The sequence below is a fragment of the Mustela nigripes genome, chromosome 3 (genome assembly GCF_022355385.1).
Source record: "Mustela nigripes isolate SB6536 chromosome 3, MUSNIG.SB6536, whole genome shotgun sequence".
NCBI lineage: Eukaryota > Metazoa > Chordata > Mammalia > Carnivora > Mustelidae > Mustela > Mustela nigripes.
In genome coordinates this window covers 46,955,116-46,975,224 of record NC_081559.1, presented here as the reverse complement: position 1 = coordinate 46,975,224, position 20,109 = coordinate 46,955,116, and the positions used below count along the sequence as shown (strand labels likewise).

Below are 20,109 nucleotides of genomic sequence, written 5' to 3'. Positions count from 1 at the left end.
GGGGCCACTGTGCTGATGGCTTTTTCCAATGTGAGAGCCACAGAGACAGGCTGAAGGGCTGAGGAGGACCTCCCGGCCTTGTTGGGCTACAGCCCGAAGTGGGACTCAGAGACCAAAAAGGGGGATGGACCCTTGAACACACCACAGTCTTTGGGCCTAACCAGAAAACTCGTATTCATATTGAAAAAATCCCAACTCCTCATTGGACTGAGCTGTCACAGCTTGAGAAGCAAGAGTGAATTAACTCCAGAAGAAAATAAATCATCCAGAACCTCACAGTATTTTTAAAAATAAAACTATCTAGTTTAGAAATAGAAAAAAAAGGCACATAGTAAGATTTGACTGAAAACCAAAGAAATAAAAATGGAGCTCCAGTAATAACAATAGTTATAAGACTATAGTCTATAAAACAAATATAACTAATATATTCAAGATATTAAAATATGGATAATTTCAGCAAATAACTGGAAATAAATGGAAATTCATATGGAAACAAAACAATAGGGAAGAGCAACATGGTCAAAAGTTGGATTGTTGAAAATTTTAATTAAATTGACAGGCTTATATGTGACTCAAGAAAAAATGGATAATCTGAATATACCTAATACAAGTAAAGAGTTGGAATCATAATTATAAACTTCCCACAAAGCAGAGCTTAGAACCCAGTTGTTCATGTGTAAATCCTACCACACATTTAAGGGCAAATTAGCATCCAGCTGTCACAAACTCTCCCACAAAATAGAAAAGGGGAAACTTAAATCATTTTGAGTTCAATGTCCCCTTGAAAAAGAAAAATACAATCTAACACCTTTTAAGAAAGTAGACAAAAAATTCTCAAAAAAACTTAAAAATTAACTAGCAAATAAATGCAGCAACATGTAGAAAGAATTATACACTGTGATCAAGTAGGATTTATCCCAGAAATTCAAGGTTGGTTTGATATCCAAAAATCAATCAATGTGATACCATATAAATAGCATAAAGGAACAGATACACGATAATCACAATAGATCCAAAAAAAGCATTTTTTAAAAATCCCACAAACTATAAATATAAGGAAACTTCACCAGCCTTTAAAAGGCATCTACAAAAGCCAATAGTTCACATCATACTTCATCATACTTGACAGTAAAGGACGAAATGCTTCCCCCTGAGATTAGACACAAAACAAGATGTTTGCTTTTGCTAATTGTATTTAACATTGAACTGGAAGTTCTAGCTAGGAAAAGTAGACAAGAAAAGAGAATAAAAGTGTATCAATAAGAAGTAGAATTATCTCTATTTGTAGGTGGCATGAGCTTGTATACAGAAAATCTTTCAGAATACACACACACACACACACATACACATGAATATTATAAAATGGGTTTAGCATGTTTGTAAAACACAAGACTAATATCTAAAAATCAATATCCAAAAACCAATTGCATTTCTATACTTTAGAAATTAATATACAAGAATGGAATCCAGAAATCAATTCAATTTATGACAGCATCAGGAAATATTAAAACCCTTGCAATAAATTTACCAAAAGAGTATGTGATTTATATTTATATAAAAAATACAAAGCATAGAAGACCTAAATAAGTGGAAAGACAGTTCCTGTCCATGTATCAAAAGGTATAATATATTTTTTTAAATGGTGCTCCTTCTTCAAATGAGTCTCCTTTTGGTTCAATCCCTTCCAAAATCCCAGGCATCCCTTCCTCACAAGTGGAAAAGTTAATCCTAAAATTCATTTAGAAATGGAAGTAATCTATGGGGCGACTGGGTGGCTCAAGGGGTTAAGTCTCTGTCTTAAGCTCAGTTCATGATCTCACGTCCTGGGATCCAGCCCTGCATCTGGCTCTCTGCTCAACAGGGAGCCTGCTCCCTACTCTCTCCCTGCTTGCCTCTCTGCCTACTTGTAATCTCAATCTCTCTGTCAAATAAATAAATAAAATCTTTAAAAACAAACAAACAAAAAAGAAAGGGAAGTGATCTAGAAAATCCATAATAATATTGAAAAAGAATGAATTTGAAAGACTTACACCTATTGGTTTCAAAACTGACTCCACTTCAAAGTTACTGTAGTTAAGACACTCAGCACTGTCATAAGGATAGATGTATAGACCAATAGGACCAATTTATTGTCCAGAAATAAACTGTCACATTTATGGTAACCTGGTTTTCTGGAAGAGCCCTAAGAAAATCTAGGGGTAAGAAGAGTCTTTCCAACAAATGTGGCAAAAGCATGAAGCTGGGTTCACACCATGCATCGAAATTAACTCAGAATGAGTCACAGACTTCATGTAAGTGAGAAAACTATGAAAGACTTAGAGAAAAGCATACTAGTAAATTTTTAGAGCCTTGGATTAAAAAATGTTTTTATAGATATGAATCTAAATGCACAAGTGACAAAAGGAAAAAAAAACAGACAAACTGGATTTCTTCAAAATTAAAAATGCTTTACTTTCAAATACATCATTAAGAAAGGGACAAGAAAACCCACAGGATGGGGAAAATATTTATAAATTACAGATCTGATAAAGTACGTGTCGATCTAGAGTCTATAGAAAACTCTTGACAATTAAACCATAAAAAAAGAAACCTAACTGGGGCGCCTGCGTGGTTCAGTGGGTTAAAGCCTCTGCCTTCGGCTCAGGTCATGATCCCAGGGTCCTGGGATCGAGCCCCACATCGGGCTCTCTGCTCAGCAGGGAGCCTGCTTCCTCCTCTGACTGCCTCTTTGCCTATTTGTGATCTCTGTCTGTCAAATAAATAAACAAAATCTTAAAAAAAAAAAGAAACCTAACTTTAAAATAGGCAAATTATTTGAAAAGCCTTTTCTCCAAGATACACAAATGGTCAATAACCCCTGGCAAGACGCTTGACATCATTAGCCTTTAGCCATCTGAAAATCCGCATGCTGCGGTGAAGATGGCTGTCCTCAAAGAAAGGAAAGCAACAAGGCTGGAGAGACCATGCAGCCTCCCCATGGCTGAAGGGTGCTGCTGAGACCCCTGGGTGGCTCCTTGGGAAGCTACCGTGGCATCACTGCATGAATCACAGCCACCCCAATGTAGACCCAAGTGAGGACGCTGTCGGGTGTAGAACTCGCATATAGAGGCTCACAGCGCCATTACTCATGGTCATGGCAACGTGGAAGCAGCCCAATGTCCACCAGCTGGTGAATATATAAGCAAGCTATGGTCGCTTCATACGGTGGAATATTATCCAACAATGATCTATGGTCACAGCACAACCTGGACGGACCTCACACACACAACACCCAGTGGAAGGATCCCATCCCACAAGGTCCTGTCCTATTTGCAACAATGTGGATAGAGCTAGAGGAATTTAGAAAACAAAACAAATGTACAAACACCAAAAAAAAAAAAAAAGACCTTAAATAGAAAAAACTGGTGGTAGCACAAGGGGCCATGGGGTATGGCATGAGACCACACGCACCAGGAGGAGCCCCGAGGCCTCTGCAAGATTGCTGGACCACCATGCTGGACACCTGAGACTAACCCAACCCTGCATCGCCCTCAGACGTGAATAAATGACAAATCAGTTGTTCCTAAGGAAAAAGAATTACATCCTTGTAAGTGTTTTGTGCTGGATCTTCATTACAAAGGTGACAGAGCGAGGACAGAGAGGTGAAGGCCATTGGAAAAAAACATTAAAGCTTCCCAGAGTTTCCCAGGAAACAAGAGGCACAGCTCACCTGCCGGGGTCCTGGGGCACCAGCGTCTGGAAGGAAGCAGAAGGAAGGGCTAGGAGAGCTCAGGCCACGGTCTTTCCCACGGTTTCCACAGAAAGGCCAGACAGCACTGTAAACAGCTTCGGCCTGGCAAGCATTGTGGCTGGGCTGACACCTGCCCAGGGGGACTCAGGCCGACGAATGTTGCCTCCAGGACCCAGGCCAGCTAGAGGGGTGCAGCTGTGAGTGGTTAGTTTGCACATCACAGATGTGCTCCGCCAGCACCTGCAGTCCCTAGTTGTTGGATAGGCCACCAGAAGGTCAGACTTACCCCAGCACGAAGGGTTTAAAAAAACACCAGAACATCATAACATACAGAGAATACAAATCTTATGGTATTAATACAATGAGAGCCCAATCATGGGACGCATCCGGAACAGGGAAATCCATGGATACAGGACATTTCCAGCCGCCAGGGCCTGGGTGAGGAAAGACTAGAGACCAGCTCCTAGGAGGTGCAGAGCTACTGGAGAGTGCTGGTGGTTGCGCAGTCAACTGAACATACTAAGGAACACTAAATTATAAACTTAAAAATCTATGGAGCACATTGTTTATGGTGCATAAACAATGAATTCTGGAACACTGAAAGGGAATTAAAAAAGGAAGAAATCTATAGGTCAAATCTGAAGTTGATTCATTGCATAGACATGTTAAAGTGAAAACTTGGTAGAAAAATAGTATAACATAAAAACACAACATATCTACAACTTTGGGCAATATAACTTTGAAGATGATATAGTTTGATATATTATAAGAAGTAATTTATAGGCGATGTTGCAAGAGAAGACAGACCCTGGACAGGGCGACCCATGAGCATGTTTTCATGTACACATTTCTGAGAACTGAATCTCAATTGTGTCATTTTTCATGCAGTGTTGTGCTCTTCTAGTTGTTTAAGATTCTGAAGTATAATTAGCATATGTATCTTCTTCACACGCCATGATCTCAGATTTAACTAAGTCCAGTGGAATAATGCATCTAAATAAATGTTCAAACAAAGTGGAAAACCACAGGGAAGATTTAAGTAGAAAAAATGACAGTTTGCAGAATTTTAGAAAATGCTTATATAATTAACACTGACATTCAAGGTCATCAAAACCTCGTATTTAGGGTGAATAAATGAGAGTAAGACTTTTGTTACAGTCTGTCATATCAAAATAATTTTTTATTAACGCCAGCCATAAAGTTGTTAAAATTAATAGTTTATTTTATGTCGAGCTTAGCACCTAAGTTACTTGAAATTTCCTTAACAGTGTGTAAGAACTATTTTCATAAATCTGTCTTTATTTTTCATACAAAATCATTTACAGTTTTTGGATCATCTCCATGGGCAGTAAACACTCCCAGCAATTACTTATTTATTTGTTGTCATTTTACTGAAGTGTGGTTGATATACAATATTGTATTAGTTTTAGGTGTACAACATACAGATTCCATATTTGTATCCATTGTGAAATGATCACCAGGATAAATGGCCCCCACCTGTGGGCACAGAGAGCTGTGACACTGTTAGCCTTGCTCCCCATGCTGGGCGCTGCACCACCCCCCCTGCCGTCTGACTCACGTTCTAGCTGGAAGTTTGTACCCCCGACTCACCGCCCCTATTGGCACAGCCCTCATTCCTGCCCTCTGGCAACCTCCAGATTCTTCTCTGTATTTGAGAGTCTGTTTCTGTTGTTCGTTCATTTTGTGGTTTAGAACCCACATGAATCCCATGCCATTTGTCTTTCTCTGAGGTATTTCCCTTGACGTAACACCATTGATTTTGGAACGGTGGAAACACATGGATGGAATTTTATTGAGTAGACACAGCCATCGCTGACTTGGGTGCAGAGTGTGCATGAGGCACATTTTTTCTGTGCCACGGCTTCAGCTGATGAGTCTATCCCCACATCAGTTGAATACTTAATTGTCAAATAAGGTGAGAAAGTAGATCAGTGCCTCCTGGGCAGTCCTGCTCATCCCAGAGACATAGGGCACGTGTGCCCAAGCCCCCGTTCACCCTTGGACCTCAGTTACCGGCAGGTTCCGGTCAGTTCTTATTTCATTCCTCTGTTCTTTTTTAACATTAGGAAAGAGCAATTCCCATGATGATTTTTATTTCTTGAGTCCCACATTGACTTAATTTCAAGAGAACCAGGTTATTGAAAATATGATCGAATTTTGAACACCAGGACCAAAAATACAGGTTTCCTGGAGATTTCTCTTCTCCTCCAGCCATACAGACCCACTGTTATCCCAAAAACTAAGATGCAGCAGATATCCTTAAATTAGAGAGAGGCCACACGAATATCGGAGATGACCACCACCCGACATTTAACATTTCTGTTCTTACTTAAAGTGTTCTTCCTGCAAATCTGAGATGCATTTGATGTGGAAGAAAAGCTATCCAAGATTCCACATCCAGCATTAACATCCTTCATGTTCCTGCTGTCTGGCTCTGTCCCGGCAGCTTTGTTTGCTCATTCTGAATTCCCACCTTCTCGCGGCTGCAAAGAAAACGCACTTCACTGGTTTTCTTTTGGCTTTCTTTTCTTTAGCTCCTATAGACTACAGATTACGAATGACTTTAGAAGACTCTTTTCTTTAAACAAAGAGGATGTGGCACTCGGCAGGTATAAATTTCAGTGTTTCCAAAATTGAGATTTTCACATATTTTTCCCCAATATTATTGTTTTAATTCAGATCTTTAATCTGACAAATGGATGCACCCTTTTAATTGCCTCACCAACAAAGTAATTAAATATACCCTCACCCTAAAAAGTGTCCTCCAGCCCTGTCCCCATACCCCACCCCCAAGGCAGCTATCGTCCCGATTTTCATCACCTTGAGGTAATTTGTCATGTTGTGGAACACAGTTAAATCTGGGTCCTTCTGCCTAACATGAGATAATCCACTTTTGGGGTGTTTACTTTATCCTCTTAATTTCTGAGTCCTATTCTATGTATGAATACAACAAAAATCATGTGTCCTATCTCCAGTTGAAGGAAACTTGGGTGGTCTCTGGTTTGGGGACACAGAATAAAACTGTCTAAGCCTTATTGGACAGGTCTTGTGTGGACACATTTCTGTTCCTCTTGCTTAGAGACCCAAGTGGTATTTATTGCTGGCTAAGCCGTGGGTGAATATCCAGTATTTTTTTTTAAGGTTTTATTTATTTATTTGACAGACAGAGATCACAGGTAGGCAGAGAGGCAGTTAGAGAGAGAGAGGAGGAAGCAGGCTCCCTGCTGAGCAGAGAACCCAACGCGGGGCTGGATCCCAAGACCCTGAGATCATGACCTGAGCTGAAGGCAGAGGCTGAACCCTCTGAGCCACCCAGGTGCCCCGAATATCCAGTATTTTAAGACACTGACAGAGAGTTTTCTGCTGTGGTTTTGCCCTTTTGCATCTCCACCGGCCATGTTGGAGAGTTCTAGGTGCTCCACACCCTCCCCAAAACCCAGGATGAGAAGCTGTCTGAGCGGTAGAAGCTCTAACAGATGTGAGGGTTTTTAATTTTATCCTCCCAGAGGATAATGACATTTCTCATGGCTTATTGTGATTATCTTCTTGGGAAAAGTTCAAAACTTTTGCCAGTTTTTCAGTATTGCATTGGCTTGTTCAGTTTGTAGTTACTGAGTACTGAGAGTTATATCTATATTTAGGTATGTGGGTTGGAGTTGCAAATGTGTTTTCTCAGTGTGTTTGTTGACTTTCTGTTCTTTAAACAGCATTTTTTGTAAAGTAAAGGTTTTTATCTTGAGGAAGACCAATTTATCATTTTGTCAAAGAAATTGTGCTATGGAACAAAGTCCCCTCACCTTAAAAAAAAAAAAAATCCAATCATCCCAGCCCGGTATTTGGAAGAGCTGGTCCTTTCCCATTCAATTTTCTGTACCTTTGTAAAAACGTAGTTGACCACAAATAACTGTGTCAACTTCTGGACTTCTGCTCCACTGGTCTTTTTAATTTCCTTTACTCAATGCTGTTGAAGTAAAATTAAGAACTTTAATTTTGTAATAAACAATCAGGTCGGTAATACAAGTCATGCCAAAGAAATACAATGCATTTTTGTGTATTGATTTGACTGCATAATCTGAAAACCTGCTAAAGCCACATATTTGTTCTTCCACCATATTTTCGATTCTACAGGTGTGTCTACATGGATGACCATGCTATTGGTGGATAAAACCATTTGCTTCTTCCTTCCCGATCCAATTCCTTCCATTTCGCTTTCTTGCCCTATTGCCTTGGCTCAATGCCGTTAGTGGTGTTGAGTGCATGCAGCAAGAGCAGATAGCCTTGCCTTGTCCTGGATCTCAGAGGGAAAGCAGCCATCTCCCACCCTTACAGGATGGTACTTACAGGGTTTTGTTTTGTTTTGTTTTGTTTTAATAAATGCCCTGTTCTTTGCCTGTCAAGACATTTTTTTTTTTCAATCAGAAATGAATGTTGGCTATTTTCAAAAACTTTTTTGTATGTATTTGATGACTGTATAGTTTAGCATATGAACATTTTCAGTATGTTTTCATGCTGAATCACATCAGGTGAATTTCTGATGTTAAACCAACTCTGCCCTCATGGACTAAGTCACACCTGGTCCTGAGGTACTAACCTTTTCATAGATTGTTGGATTTTATATGCTAACATTTTGTTACAATGTTTGCATCTGTGTTCTTAAGGTAGATAGGTCTGTATCTCTTCTCTGTTCAATTATTTGCATTGTTTTGTTATCAGGATCTTGCCAACTCATGGAGTTCATTGGTAACTATTTCCTCCACTTCCTAGAGAGTTTGTGTGGAACTGATGTCAGTTCTTGCATGAATTTTTGATCTATCTTTTTTGTAAAATCCTTGGACCTGGAATATTCTTTGTGGGAAAATTTAAAATATAAGTTCAGGGGCGCCCGCATGGCTCAGTGGGTTAAAACCTCTGCCTTCAGCTCAGGTCGTGATCCCAGGGTCCTGGGATCGATCGAGCCTCACATTGGGCTCTCTGTTCAGCGGGGATCCTGCTTCCCCCTCTCTCTCTCGTTGCCTGCCTCTCTGCCTACTTGTGATCTCTGTCAGATAAATAAATGAAGTCTTTAAAAAAATAAAATAAAATACAAGTTCAGTTTCTTTAATCAATATTAGAGTGGTTTGAGTTACCTATTTCTTCTTGGATGAAATTTTACTAGTTTCTGTCTTTCAGGGAAATTGTCCATGCCATCAGTTTAAAAATAAACTGAGTGGAATAAAGCTTTTCATGTTTCCTTATTAACCTTTGATGCCAGTAGTGATGTCCCTCTCGCTCCTCATATTAGTAATTAATGGATTCTCTATTTGCTGCTGATAACTCCAAAGTAGTTTATCAGTTTTATAGAACTAAGGAATAACTTTAGGTTTTATTTATTTTTCTCTATTGATTTTCTGTTTTCTATTTCATTACTTCCATTTCATCTCTATTACGTTCTTACTTCAGTCTGAGTTGGTGGGTTTATATTTTCTTGTTCTTTAGCTTCTTTAGGTCTAGAAGTAAGCTCACTGATTTGAGTACCCTCTCGTATTCCCAATCCCCCATCCCAGTTCATAAGAGTGGCAGCCACAAGCTTTGATAATTTGTGTTTTCACTTTTATTCAGTCAAAAGCTTTCTAATTTTCCATTTGATCTCCCTTTTGACTTGGGTTATTTAAAGGTATGTTCTTTAGTTTCCAAATATTTCAGTATTTTGCAGATATCCTTGTGTTACAGCTTCATTCTGTTATTTATTTATATATTTCACTTATTTTTTTTAAAGGGGGACAGAGGGAGAGGGAGAGAGAGAGAATCTTAAGCAAGCTCCACAACCAGCATGGGGTTTGATCTCACAGCCCTAAGATCATGACCTGAGTCAAAATCAAGAGTCAGACACTTAAATGTTGGAGCCACCCAGGCACCCCGGTAACTTCATTTTGGATAGAGAACATACTTTGCCTGATTTGAGTCCCTTTAAAGTAATTGAGATATGTTTTATGGACACAGTATAGTCTACCTTGTAAACGTTCTGTGTGCAGTTGGAAGGAACTGTGTTCTGCTTTGCTGGATGGGATGTCTTGGAAATGAAAACTGGATCAAGTTACCCAACAGCATTGTTGACTTGACCATAAACTCCCAATCTCTTCGTCTGCTTATCCTGTCCCATCCCTGTGCGGAGACTGACCAACGGAGAGCTGACAATGGCCCAGCCATCCTGCTGTGTGTGAAGCTGGGCCCCAGCCTCTGCCCAAGACAGATCCCTGCTTACAACTCACTTAGGAAGAAAATGCCCTGGGCTCCAGCCGGTTCAGCTGGGCTGCTGAGGAACCGGAGTCCCCCATCTGTGCACTTCTGCTGCTTCTCTGATTCTACCTTCCTGTTGCTTCCTTGCACCCACCTCCTTGCACACCCCTGCTCAAGAGCACCTGCCGCCTTCCCATCTGCGCCCACTGACTACATGTCCACGTGGCCTTTGTCATTTGAAAGACGTGGAAGCCCGTGTACAGGGATACACACACAAGGCACTATCCTTTTTGGTGCCTTCCAGCTCACCAGGAGGTCTGAAACAGCAGGTGTGTGTGCATGTGAAGCTGAGGCTGACGTTCGCAGGAAGCCTTCCCCAGGGCCATCAGAGATCAGAGGGACAGAGGAAGTTACTGGTGCCCATGTGCCTTTAAAGACAAGTGGGGCTTCGGCTGACTCTGTCCACTGTCCTTTGACAAAGACACCTGCAGCCACAGAGCAGAATGGGTAGGTTTCCCACCGGATGCCACAGCTCCCTACAACCTGCTTTGTCAGTGACGCTTGTCTGGAATGCTGACCTCCCATCCACTGACCATCTCAGCGGGTGTCCAGCTTGTCCAGCTTGCCTCTGAGGGCGTGGAAACTGTCAATGCTTCCACGTTCTGAGCAGTGGAGACCTCACACCCTGGAGACAGCCAGGGGACAGCTGTCAGCAGGGGGGCTTCTGACTGTGCACCTTAGTCTCTGGGACAAAGGAAGAGACACTGTCCAATTGTGTCCTTTCAGGGGAGGGGTCTTTGTCCCAGGAGGGGCCATGGGCTCACCACAGAGGGACAAAAGCAGGCAGAGGCTCAGACCCTCTGTCTGAGGCACACGACAGCAGAAAGGCTGGGTCCAGGAGAAGACCCAGCTGACAGGAAGATTCAGTGTGGAGCAGGGTCCAGGAGCCAGAGCTGAGGTTATAGCCCAGCATGTCAGGGCTCCCTGAGGGCCCTCGGGGTGCTGAGATGTCCCGGGGACAAGGCTGGGATCCTAATGTCTCTGCCTCTGCAAACACAGAGATGGTGTCACTGGATTCTGCTTCATGGAGAAGAGCAAGGCCATCCCTGTTCCCCGGTTCTTCGGACAGAGGAAGTACGGGGACAGTGGGCTCAGAGGCTGTGATCAGAAAGCTGATCAGATCAGCAAATGCATCAGAAGATCCGCCCTTTCCTGCCATGGCAGGCCTCCAGATGGAGAACAGGGAGCCTTGGGGCAGGGGTGTACAGGGAGCAGAGCCCAGGCAGGGTGAGTGCTCCCTGAAAGTCTGGGGCCATCTGGTCTACAGGAAGGTGAGCCATGACCACACGCGGCTGCAGAAGGGACTGTCTCTCCACATGTGCGTGTGTCCGGAGGGGCACCTTCTGGCCTCCCAGCAGTTCCCACGACATTCAAGATGCTGCTGGGACACAGGGGTCTTGGGGTGGGGGGCAGACTCCACCCCTCACAAGGTCAGGCAGCCCTGTACATCGCAGCTTTTGCCACTCTCCTGTCTCTGGATTGCAAAGTGGATTCACAGCAGGGTAAAGCACCCCAGGGGAGCAAGGGTCAGGGAGGCTGGGAAACGCAGTGCACACACTTTCCCCAAGGGGAGCAGGAGGAATTTGCAAAAGTTGCAGGAGTTCCACCCACTTGGACGGGGATCCAGCCGTGCCAGCATCAACGCCTAGTGTTCATCTGATGAGTTTTAGAGTGCAGGAAGTGTTCCAGTAATCTAAGCAAACCTGGGCCAGCCGTAAAGTCACAGGGGAAACTGAGGCACAGGGGAGTCCCATGACACCTGGGGAGCTGCTTCCTGACCCTTCCCAGACAGTAAGATGCATTACAGTTTGTGCACAAGGCCAGACTCACCGTCTTGTAACTGACCAGCATCCGTTCCAGTTACTGGAAAATCAGAAATCTTGGAGTCCTCCCCAAGACCCCCCGGACCTGCCATCCACACCTTTCAGGGGTTGGGAGAACACAGTGAACACTGGCAGGCATCGTTCCCACATTCCCACCACCCCTGGCGGTGTTGCTGGCCAAGCGCTCACGAGGAAAGCCAGCCAGCCTGCAAGCAAGGGTCCCTGCCCATCCTGGGGACCCCTTCTTGGTGCCCCCTTCTCCTCTGTGGGCACTTTCATGTTTACCCTTAACTCTTTCTTGCCTAGATTATCTTACAGCCTGCTGATGCACCTTTCTCTTCGGCTGCTCTCCTCATTCAAACAGACACTGAGAAGAAGCCCCAGACGGACCTCTGCTCTTCGGGACAGTGGTTCTCTAATGCAGCCCCCATAGGCCATGGTGCAGGGCTCGCCAATAAAACAAGGAATAAACCCTCAGCTCAGTCAGGGTCTGGATAACAAAGCAGAGGGGTCTGGGTGAATGCAGTTTGGGGCTCCTGGTGCAGCGATTTGTGCTCCCGGATTTCTAGTGTGCTGCATCCCATCAAATCCCTGGATCGTGAAAACGCAGCACGTTCACATGTTTTATTGATCTGTGGCACAGAGCCAAAGGGCAGAGTGGCTGAACGGAAGGACATGGGAGGAGCATCTCCAGCTGGACCTGGCCCCAGCCAGACGTCTGTCTTCTGCCACAGGCCACACAGTGCCACCAGGCTGCCTGACATCAGCAAGCAGAATCCTGGTGAAGCACTTCAGCTTTTCCTGGAAGAAGCAAAAGACATTTTGAGGTATGAACTTGGTGAAGAAGAAATTAGAACTTTGAAGGTATCGTTTGAGACTGGCACTTCCCAGCCTGCAAGAAAGCTGGCTCTCTGTGCAGAGCTGAGGACACGAGATCAGGAAAACCACCTTGCAAAGGGCACAGCCGGACACATTGTGGTCACAAAGGTGAGCAGCGGAGCACCAGCCCTCCCATGCACCGAGCAAAGACATCACGTCTGTCCACTCACCTCCAGACCTGCTCACCACACAGAGGCTTCCTGTGATCAGTCCACACACTCTCCCATGCAGACGCCCGTGGGCCCCCAACTTCTCAGGTTGCAAGTATTCTGTCTGCTTGTTGAGCTGTGGGAAAGGCCAGAACAGATACTCTGCGCCTTGTAGTCCATGACTGCCGTGGGCGGAGCCCATGTCCTGAGACGTCACGCATGTCACTGGGCACAGACACCCTGCTGCTGTCGGCCATCCCCATCAAGAGGTTTATGTAGCGGGAGGGCATCTGAGGGCATCTGAGGTAATCCTACACCCAGCCACTGAAGTCCTCACAGCTGGATGTGGCCCCTGCCCAGGGAGGGTCTGGGGTTCTGCACACTCCCAGCCCCTCGGAGCCACACACAAGTCGGAACACACATGACAGACGTTTTGGCCTCCTTACTCTTACCATAAAGTGTGAGTAACAGATCTTGGGACGAAATTCACGGACAGAATATAATTTCAAAGTGAGTAAGAAGCAAAAGGAAAAAAGCTGACATTTCAAACAATGCGCTAGAATAAACTTCAAAGCTATTTTGTGACACAACCACAACAAGAGCCAAATTTATTCTTCTCTTCTGTAAAGGGGAAACTTCAAACATGTTCCCCCAGATGCTTCTCTGCTGTGTTAAAAATCACGTTAACCATTTAAAGTGAACTGTTCAGCCACACTCTGGACACTCACAATGCTGTGGGGCCCCTCCTTTATCGGGTTCCACAACCTTCAGCCCTCAAAAACCCTCCCCTCTCCCAGCCCCTCCACCTGCTTCCTGCCAGGTCCACAGAGGGAGTGTCCGTGCATCGGCTGACCTCCCTCGGAGGCTGAGAGACATCCCCTGTCCTGGGACCATGACGTCAGGTCTCAGTAACACCTGGGTTTAGCCATTCAATCGCTGATAGGCATTGGAGGTTTTTCTACTTTTTAGCTAGTGTGACTGATATCACTGTGAATAGTCATGTTGACATGTGCTGACTTTTTCATTGTTTGTCATATACCAAGGCATGGAATCAGGAGTCATGGGATAATTCTATTTTGAGGTTTTGAGGAGTTGCCCAGCTGCCTTTAAGACTTAAGATTGCGTAAAAGGAGACAGCTAGCGGCATCCTTAGCACATAAAGGGGCTCCCGTTCTGTAACTAATCGAGAAATAAGTAACACAATTTATTTAGACCTTTGGTCTAAAGGGTCTTTAGACCCAGACTGAAAATCGACAGTAACAGAGAAAAAGGCTACAATGTGCTCATTTGTGGATTTAAAAAATGCAAAATAGGGGCCCCTGTGTGGCTCAGTCAGTTGAGCATCTGACTCTTGCTTTGGACTCAGATCATGATCTCAGGGTCCTGGGACCCAGCCCTGTATCAGCTCTGTGCTCAGCGGGGAGCCTGGTTGAGATCCTCTTCCTCTGCTTCTCCCCTCCCCTTCTCTAAAATAAATAACCTTTTTAAAAATTGCAAAACCAGTCACACACCCTGTGGGTCTACAACTGTGCCAGGAGTTACTCGTCAAGTCCTTTGTCATTTGCAAGGACAACAGTTATACCCCAGGTCCTGGGGGTGTGATTGTTCACATGCTGTCTTCTCTAACGTCCTCGTGGAACAGCACCAGAACACATGGGCCTAAAGTGTGCCTCTTTGGCCTAAGGATCATTTTGAGCTGGCTGTCTTGAGAATTAGCACCTGCAGGAGAAGTTCTGAGAACAGAGCAGATTCTACCCTATTGCCAGGGTATCTGCTGGAGCAGGGAGGCTCCTTTGGTTCCAGGAAGAGGATGGTACTAAACCCCAGGAGACACCCACAGGGGACTTGAGTCGCACTGGCCCACTTTTCCTGTCCCCCCAGGCCTTCCCCACAGCTTTCTCTCTCTCTTCAGCTGAAGACAGTATTGAGCCCCAGGTTTAGGCCACTGTGGGGTTCCCCGTTTCTCCTGCTGTCTCCTTGCATCATGAGCTGCACACCTTGGTAAACTCCTGGTTGTCTTTTTCTTGCTCCTTTGTCTCATATCAGCCAAGAACTCGGAAGGGTAGAGAGAAATCATTTCCATCCCTGCGTGGTATGTTTGGTATTAAAGTCTTTCTGGTCAAGGACGATGGCTTCATGACCACTCACGACCTCACACACTGCAGCAGTGAGCCACACGCCGAGGGACCTCTGCCTGGAAGGTATCTGTGTGGACTCCCCAGGCTCTCTGAGACTCAGGGGCCGAATAGCAGGACCTCCAAATGCCAGCCAGCTTCACTGCTCAGACCCTACTGAGCCCCAGCCCAGAAGTTAGAGAGCATCAGAGATCCCTCACAACATCTGATGAGGGTTACCCTCCACTGCTGTGGTGTCTGCCCTAGAGGGTTCTCTCATTCCAGAGTCACCCTGGGAATTTCCCTGTGAGGAAGAGCTGCTCCTTCCTCCTGAGCAAGTATGTGCTTGATTGCTTTTCTTTTTTTGTTCAAGATTTTATTTATTCGAGAGAGATCGTGCACAAGTGGGGTGAGGGGCAGAGGGAGAAGCAGACTCACTGGCGAGCAGGGAGCCTGATGCGGGTCTTGGTCCCGGGACCCCGAGATCATGATCTGAGCTGAAGGCAGACGCTTAGCTGACTGAGCCACCCAAGCATCCAGCTCATTTCCTTTCACCAGTAGAAACTTGTGGGTACTCACGGTAAAATCCATTTTTTCATTTCACTGCTCAGTTGTCCTAGAGCTGGCCAATCTTCAGGTCGTTTCTTCCATTCTTTCAGCAAGGCTCCCTTTTTCTCAGAGTTTCCTATGTTCTGGTGCACAAGAGGTTCTAAGCTCCTCTTGTATTTTGTACAGAAATCAACCAGTTCTCCAAGGATCCCGGTGACTGTGCAGGAGAACGGGGTGCCGAAGTGGAGGGCTGGGTGTGAGCTGTGCTTGTGGCCACCGGTGCCATCGCCGGCAGCCCTCCCCACTGTCACACCCAGGACCTGCACGCTGAGATGCTAAGCCATGTGGGCCCACACGTGTCTGTAGTTCTGTCTCCCTTTACAGGTGCATCAAACCGCCAATGTCTATTGATCCTTCTAATTCTAGCCCAAACCAGGGTTCTTCCTAGTCTTCCCTCCTCCCAGAGCAGAAAAACTTGGCCCCCATTGTCTGCAATATCTTGACTAATTGGTTCAATTTTAGTACACATGCAAGGTGGTTCTAGGATTGCAGACCTGCACACCTGGGTGGACCAAGGGGTTTAGGCCCATCTAGGTTCTCCCCTGTTCCAGACCCTGGGTGCACCCTGACCGCCAGGGGATGCAGTCCTGTCTGGAAGGCAGCCAGGCTCACGCCGGCCTTGAATTATATGCAGGCTCCTCCCTGTGCTGGTTGCCTCCTGTCACTTATTTCTGGGGAAGGTGGGGAGATGTGGACCATCTCCTCAGTTCCCACAGTCCGCCGCAAAGAGCAGAGTGCCCCCCAACCTGCCCAGCCTCCTCTTGGGCTCTCCCTCTGGGCCCTGTCCCCACAGCGATGGGCACACCCTCCCTATTAGTCTACAAGAAGGACAGATGGAGAAGATACTCCAGGGTCTCTGTAGGTCCTGGAGATCCCCCACAGGCCCGTCCTGTGACACAGCACACGTCACTCACCACTCTCCTGGACACCCACTACAGCTGGTGCCTCACGGGGCATGTTCTCCACTCGTGGGCTGTGTTTCGACTTGCTCTGGAGTTGGCTTCTGCTTTCGTTGTGCATCTAGGAAGACTGTGGTGGTCAGAGGATCAGTCCTTCCTGTGTGGCCTCTGGGTTTTGAGTCTCAGTGAGAGAAGCTTTCTTGGCACCATGGTGAAGAGGAGCCTAACTCCCCCCACTCCCGCGTCTGTGCGTTTAGACCAAAACCCTGACCCACTAGGCGCTGGCGCTGTGTGCATATAAACTACGGGTCTAACTCTACCGCCTCCCCTGGCTGCCCCGCTGTCCCAGGGCCACTTGGGAAGGTATCTGTCCTCACCCCAAACCCTGGAGACCCCGCCACTTCTCCCATGTGTCGGGGTCTATTTCTGGATCTTTGCTCACGGTCCACAATGCCATCCCTGCTGGGCTCTCGTGGTCCTTTCTCTCTGGAAAGGTCGCCTTAGGCGGCATTTCCCACACCAACCCTCCTGCACTGGTTTGTGTCTCTCCCCGGGACTCAGCTCTCTGTATACTCTTCCCGCTCTGCCTGCTTCCCCTGACCACTGCTTCTCTGACCCTTTATTCACGTGACAGTTTTCATGCTCTCGGATGTTCGCCACCTTCTTTCGTGTCCTTCACTACATTTCCATCTTAGTCTATTCTCCGGACTCTGGGCAATTTACTCTCTTTAACTAATGCACTGATTGTACAACAGTTTTGAGTTTGCAGTAACACGAAATAGGAAGGACTGAGTCCCTACATGCCACACCCTCCTACGGCCCCCCACATGGGGTCCTGACCATGAACACCAAGTAGCACAGTTGTGTGGCACGTACACTGCACTCAGTGAGCCGATTCTAATGCACTCCTGTTACCTGGAGCCCAGAGGCTCTCCCTTGGTGTTGTGCAGAGTGAGTTTCACTAAATACATTTGTATCCATCATAACAATATCATCCACAGGGTCTCACTGACCTAAATATCCTCTGTGCTCATCCTCCCTAGACCCCCAGCCCCTGCTCACCCTCCCCCAGACCCCCAGATCCTGCTTCTCACCCTCCCCAGACCCCCAGTCCTGCTCACCCTCCCCCAAACTCCAGATTGACTTCTTTCACTTAGTTTCCTCCATGTCTTTTCATGGCTAGATAGCTCATTTCTTTTTCTCACAGAACAACAGTCCACTGTAGGGATGGACCACTGCTGATTCATGCATCCACTCCCTGAGGGCTGTCTTGTTTGCTTCCAAGGTTTGTCAATTACAGACCAAGTGTGCGATTTTTGTGTGATACAAAGGATTGCAATTTCTGGATCCTGTGGTGAAAGTGTGTTATTTGGGGAGAAGCCGCCAGACTCTCCCTCCTGCGTCCGCCCAGCAGTGAGTACGCCCCTGTTCCTCCCCAGCACTGGGTGCTGTCAGGGCTCTGGATTGGGCCATTCTAATGGTATGTCATGGTATTTCTTCTTTATTTTACATATAATTTTGTCTTTTTATCCCATTTGCTTCCTGTGCTCAATCAGTGTTTTGTCATAGCTGTGTTTGGTCCATTGTTATTCTTAGCCCCGACCTTGTGATTCAAGGTGGTATTTCGGACCCTGAAAGGCTTGTTTGAGGAGTTTATTTCCTATGGTTTCCTTTTGCTTCATAGTTGTTTTTAGGAGGTAGGAATGTTCTCCAATTACTTTTGGCGAGTATTTCCTTCCTGATTTTCTCAGAAATTCTGCCTGGGTTTTACTCTTCTCTCACTGGTCTGGTGACGCCGGATTCCTCCAGCTTACGGGCACCCAGCCCCCACCTCCACAATCTCCGCATGACCCGCACTAGGTGTCCACTATGGGTGTTTGCCATGCACATGGGAGGAGGACTGGGTGTCCTCGGGGACTGCACACTCTCCGAGCCTGGGTCTGTCCCTTCATGGTGGGGGCTCAAGGAGAACTCCACCTTCTGGTCGCACTCCAGTCCCCTCTCCTGGCCTCTGCAGTGCCCCTAGGAGGTCCCTGTGCTGTACCCCTCGTTCTCTGTTCAGGGCTAGGGCCACAGGGGGCACTGGCCCCATGCAGGGTGGTTGCCATTTCTCCACTGGTCTCATTTGTCCTCTGTCTTCTGAGAGTGTGTGGGAGTGTGCACTTTGCTGCACGAACCCCTCCTCCCCTTAAGGGTGGGGTTTGCCTTTGTCATCTCACCTCACACAGCTTGACCATCCACCAGCACCTTGTCCCACCTCTGAGCTCCTAACATTGCTTTAGATGCCCATGTCCCTGAGTCTGGGCTTCCCATGGCAGGCCATGTCCCGAGGACTCTGCATCATCAGAGTGGGACGCTGGATCCCTGAGTTGGGGCATCCAAATGGATGTCCAGCTCTGCCAGGAGCTAGACACCCTGTGGACCCTGGAAAGGGTGCATAGGCCGATGGTGACCAGCCCTGCACAGGGCCTGGAGGACATTGGTTTGGAGAGTGATGGGCTCCATGGGGATGTCCCCCTGATGCTAAGCACCCAGAGCCCAGGCTGTCACACACCCCAGGAGCAGGAGGGCATAGACAAGCAGTTGCTCACTATGTGTAACTGTGTTTGCAGTCAGGAGGTCAAGGTCCCCGGGCATCAGGGATCCAGTGTTCCTGGAAGCCACAGGGGCACATGTTCTGTGCCAGTTTTGCCCCTTGAAGATGCATTTTAATGTTTCCTGCTCTTACTGTGGTTTTGTATCTCCTTTCTCTCCACAAGGAGCTGGTGGCTGGACACCCCGTGTGTCAAACAGAAGCCAATGGCTGCAGATTGACCTTGGGGACAGGATGGTGGTCACCGCAGTGGCCACACAGGGCGGGTACGGGAGCTCCTCCTGGGTGACCAGCTACCTCCTGATGTTCAGCGACAGCGGCAGGAACTGGAAGCTATACCGGCGTGAGGAGAGCATTGCGGTAGGCCTTCCGTGGGACGCGACCTCCAGGGGCCCCGAGAGTGTCTCCTGCCACCCCCGGGCCAGGGTCTCAGAGCCTTCAGAGAAGCAAACCATTCCCAGAGGCAGGATATGTGAAAATCCGTGAGCATCAAGAAAGGAAATGATTTCATAGCCCAGGAACAGTTGGACAAAACCCTTTTGTTCTGGTCACAAGTGGGAAAACCCACCCGTGCTCTGCATGACCTCGCAGAGGCCAGGGGTCCCAAGCCTTCCTCGGGAGCTCAGATGTGGCCCTGTCCCTCCTCCCTGACCCAGGGCTCCTGAAGGACACGAGCCGAGTGGCCTCATCAGCTGGCATTCGCAGAAAGTCAGCTTTCTGATTGCATCCCACAGCCTCGGGCAGGAGCGGACTGTTTACTCAACTTCCGTGACTTTCGGGACGTTTGCCACAGACCGCGTCCCTCTGCGTGTGTAGTTAGTGAGGCAGAGTGTGTGCGACTGCGCGGGTTCTGACCAGGGTGGGAGGAGGCGGGCGTGTGGGCAGTGGAGATGGTCCAGGACCTGGGTCCCACAGAACAGCAGCGGCAGGGAAGCCACAGACCATGGAAACCAAGTGCTGAAGGAGCTGCTCAGCGACACTCGGGTGGGAAGACGCCTTTTCTCATGTAAACAGCA

At 46.9% G+C, this 20,109-nt stretch overlaps 1 protein-coding gene across 1 annotated transcript in view; it reads left to right on the top strand.

The window, feature by feature from the left end:
- LOC132012955 (contactin-associated protein-like 4) overlaps positions 1–20,109 on the top strand; it is a 140,750-nt gene that overhangs the window by 30,068 nt on the left and 90,573 nt on the right. The window contains exon 3 of the mRNA XM_059392746.1: positions 19,260–19,453. Coding sequence (XP_059248729.1) covers positions 19,260–19,453 — 194 coding nt within the window. The remainder of the gene's footprint in view (positions 1–19,259; positions 19,454–20,109) is intronic.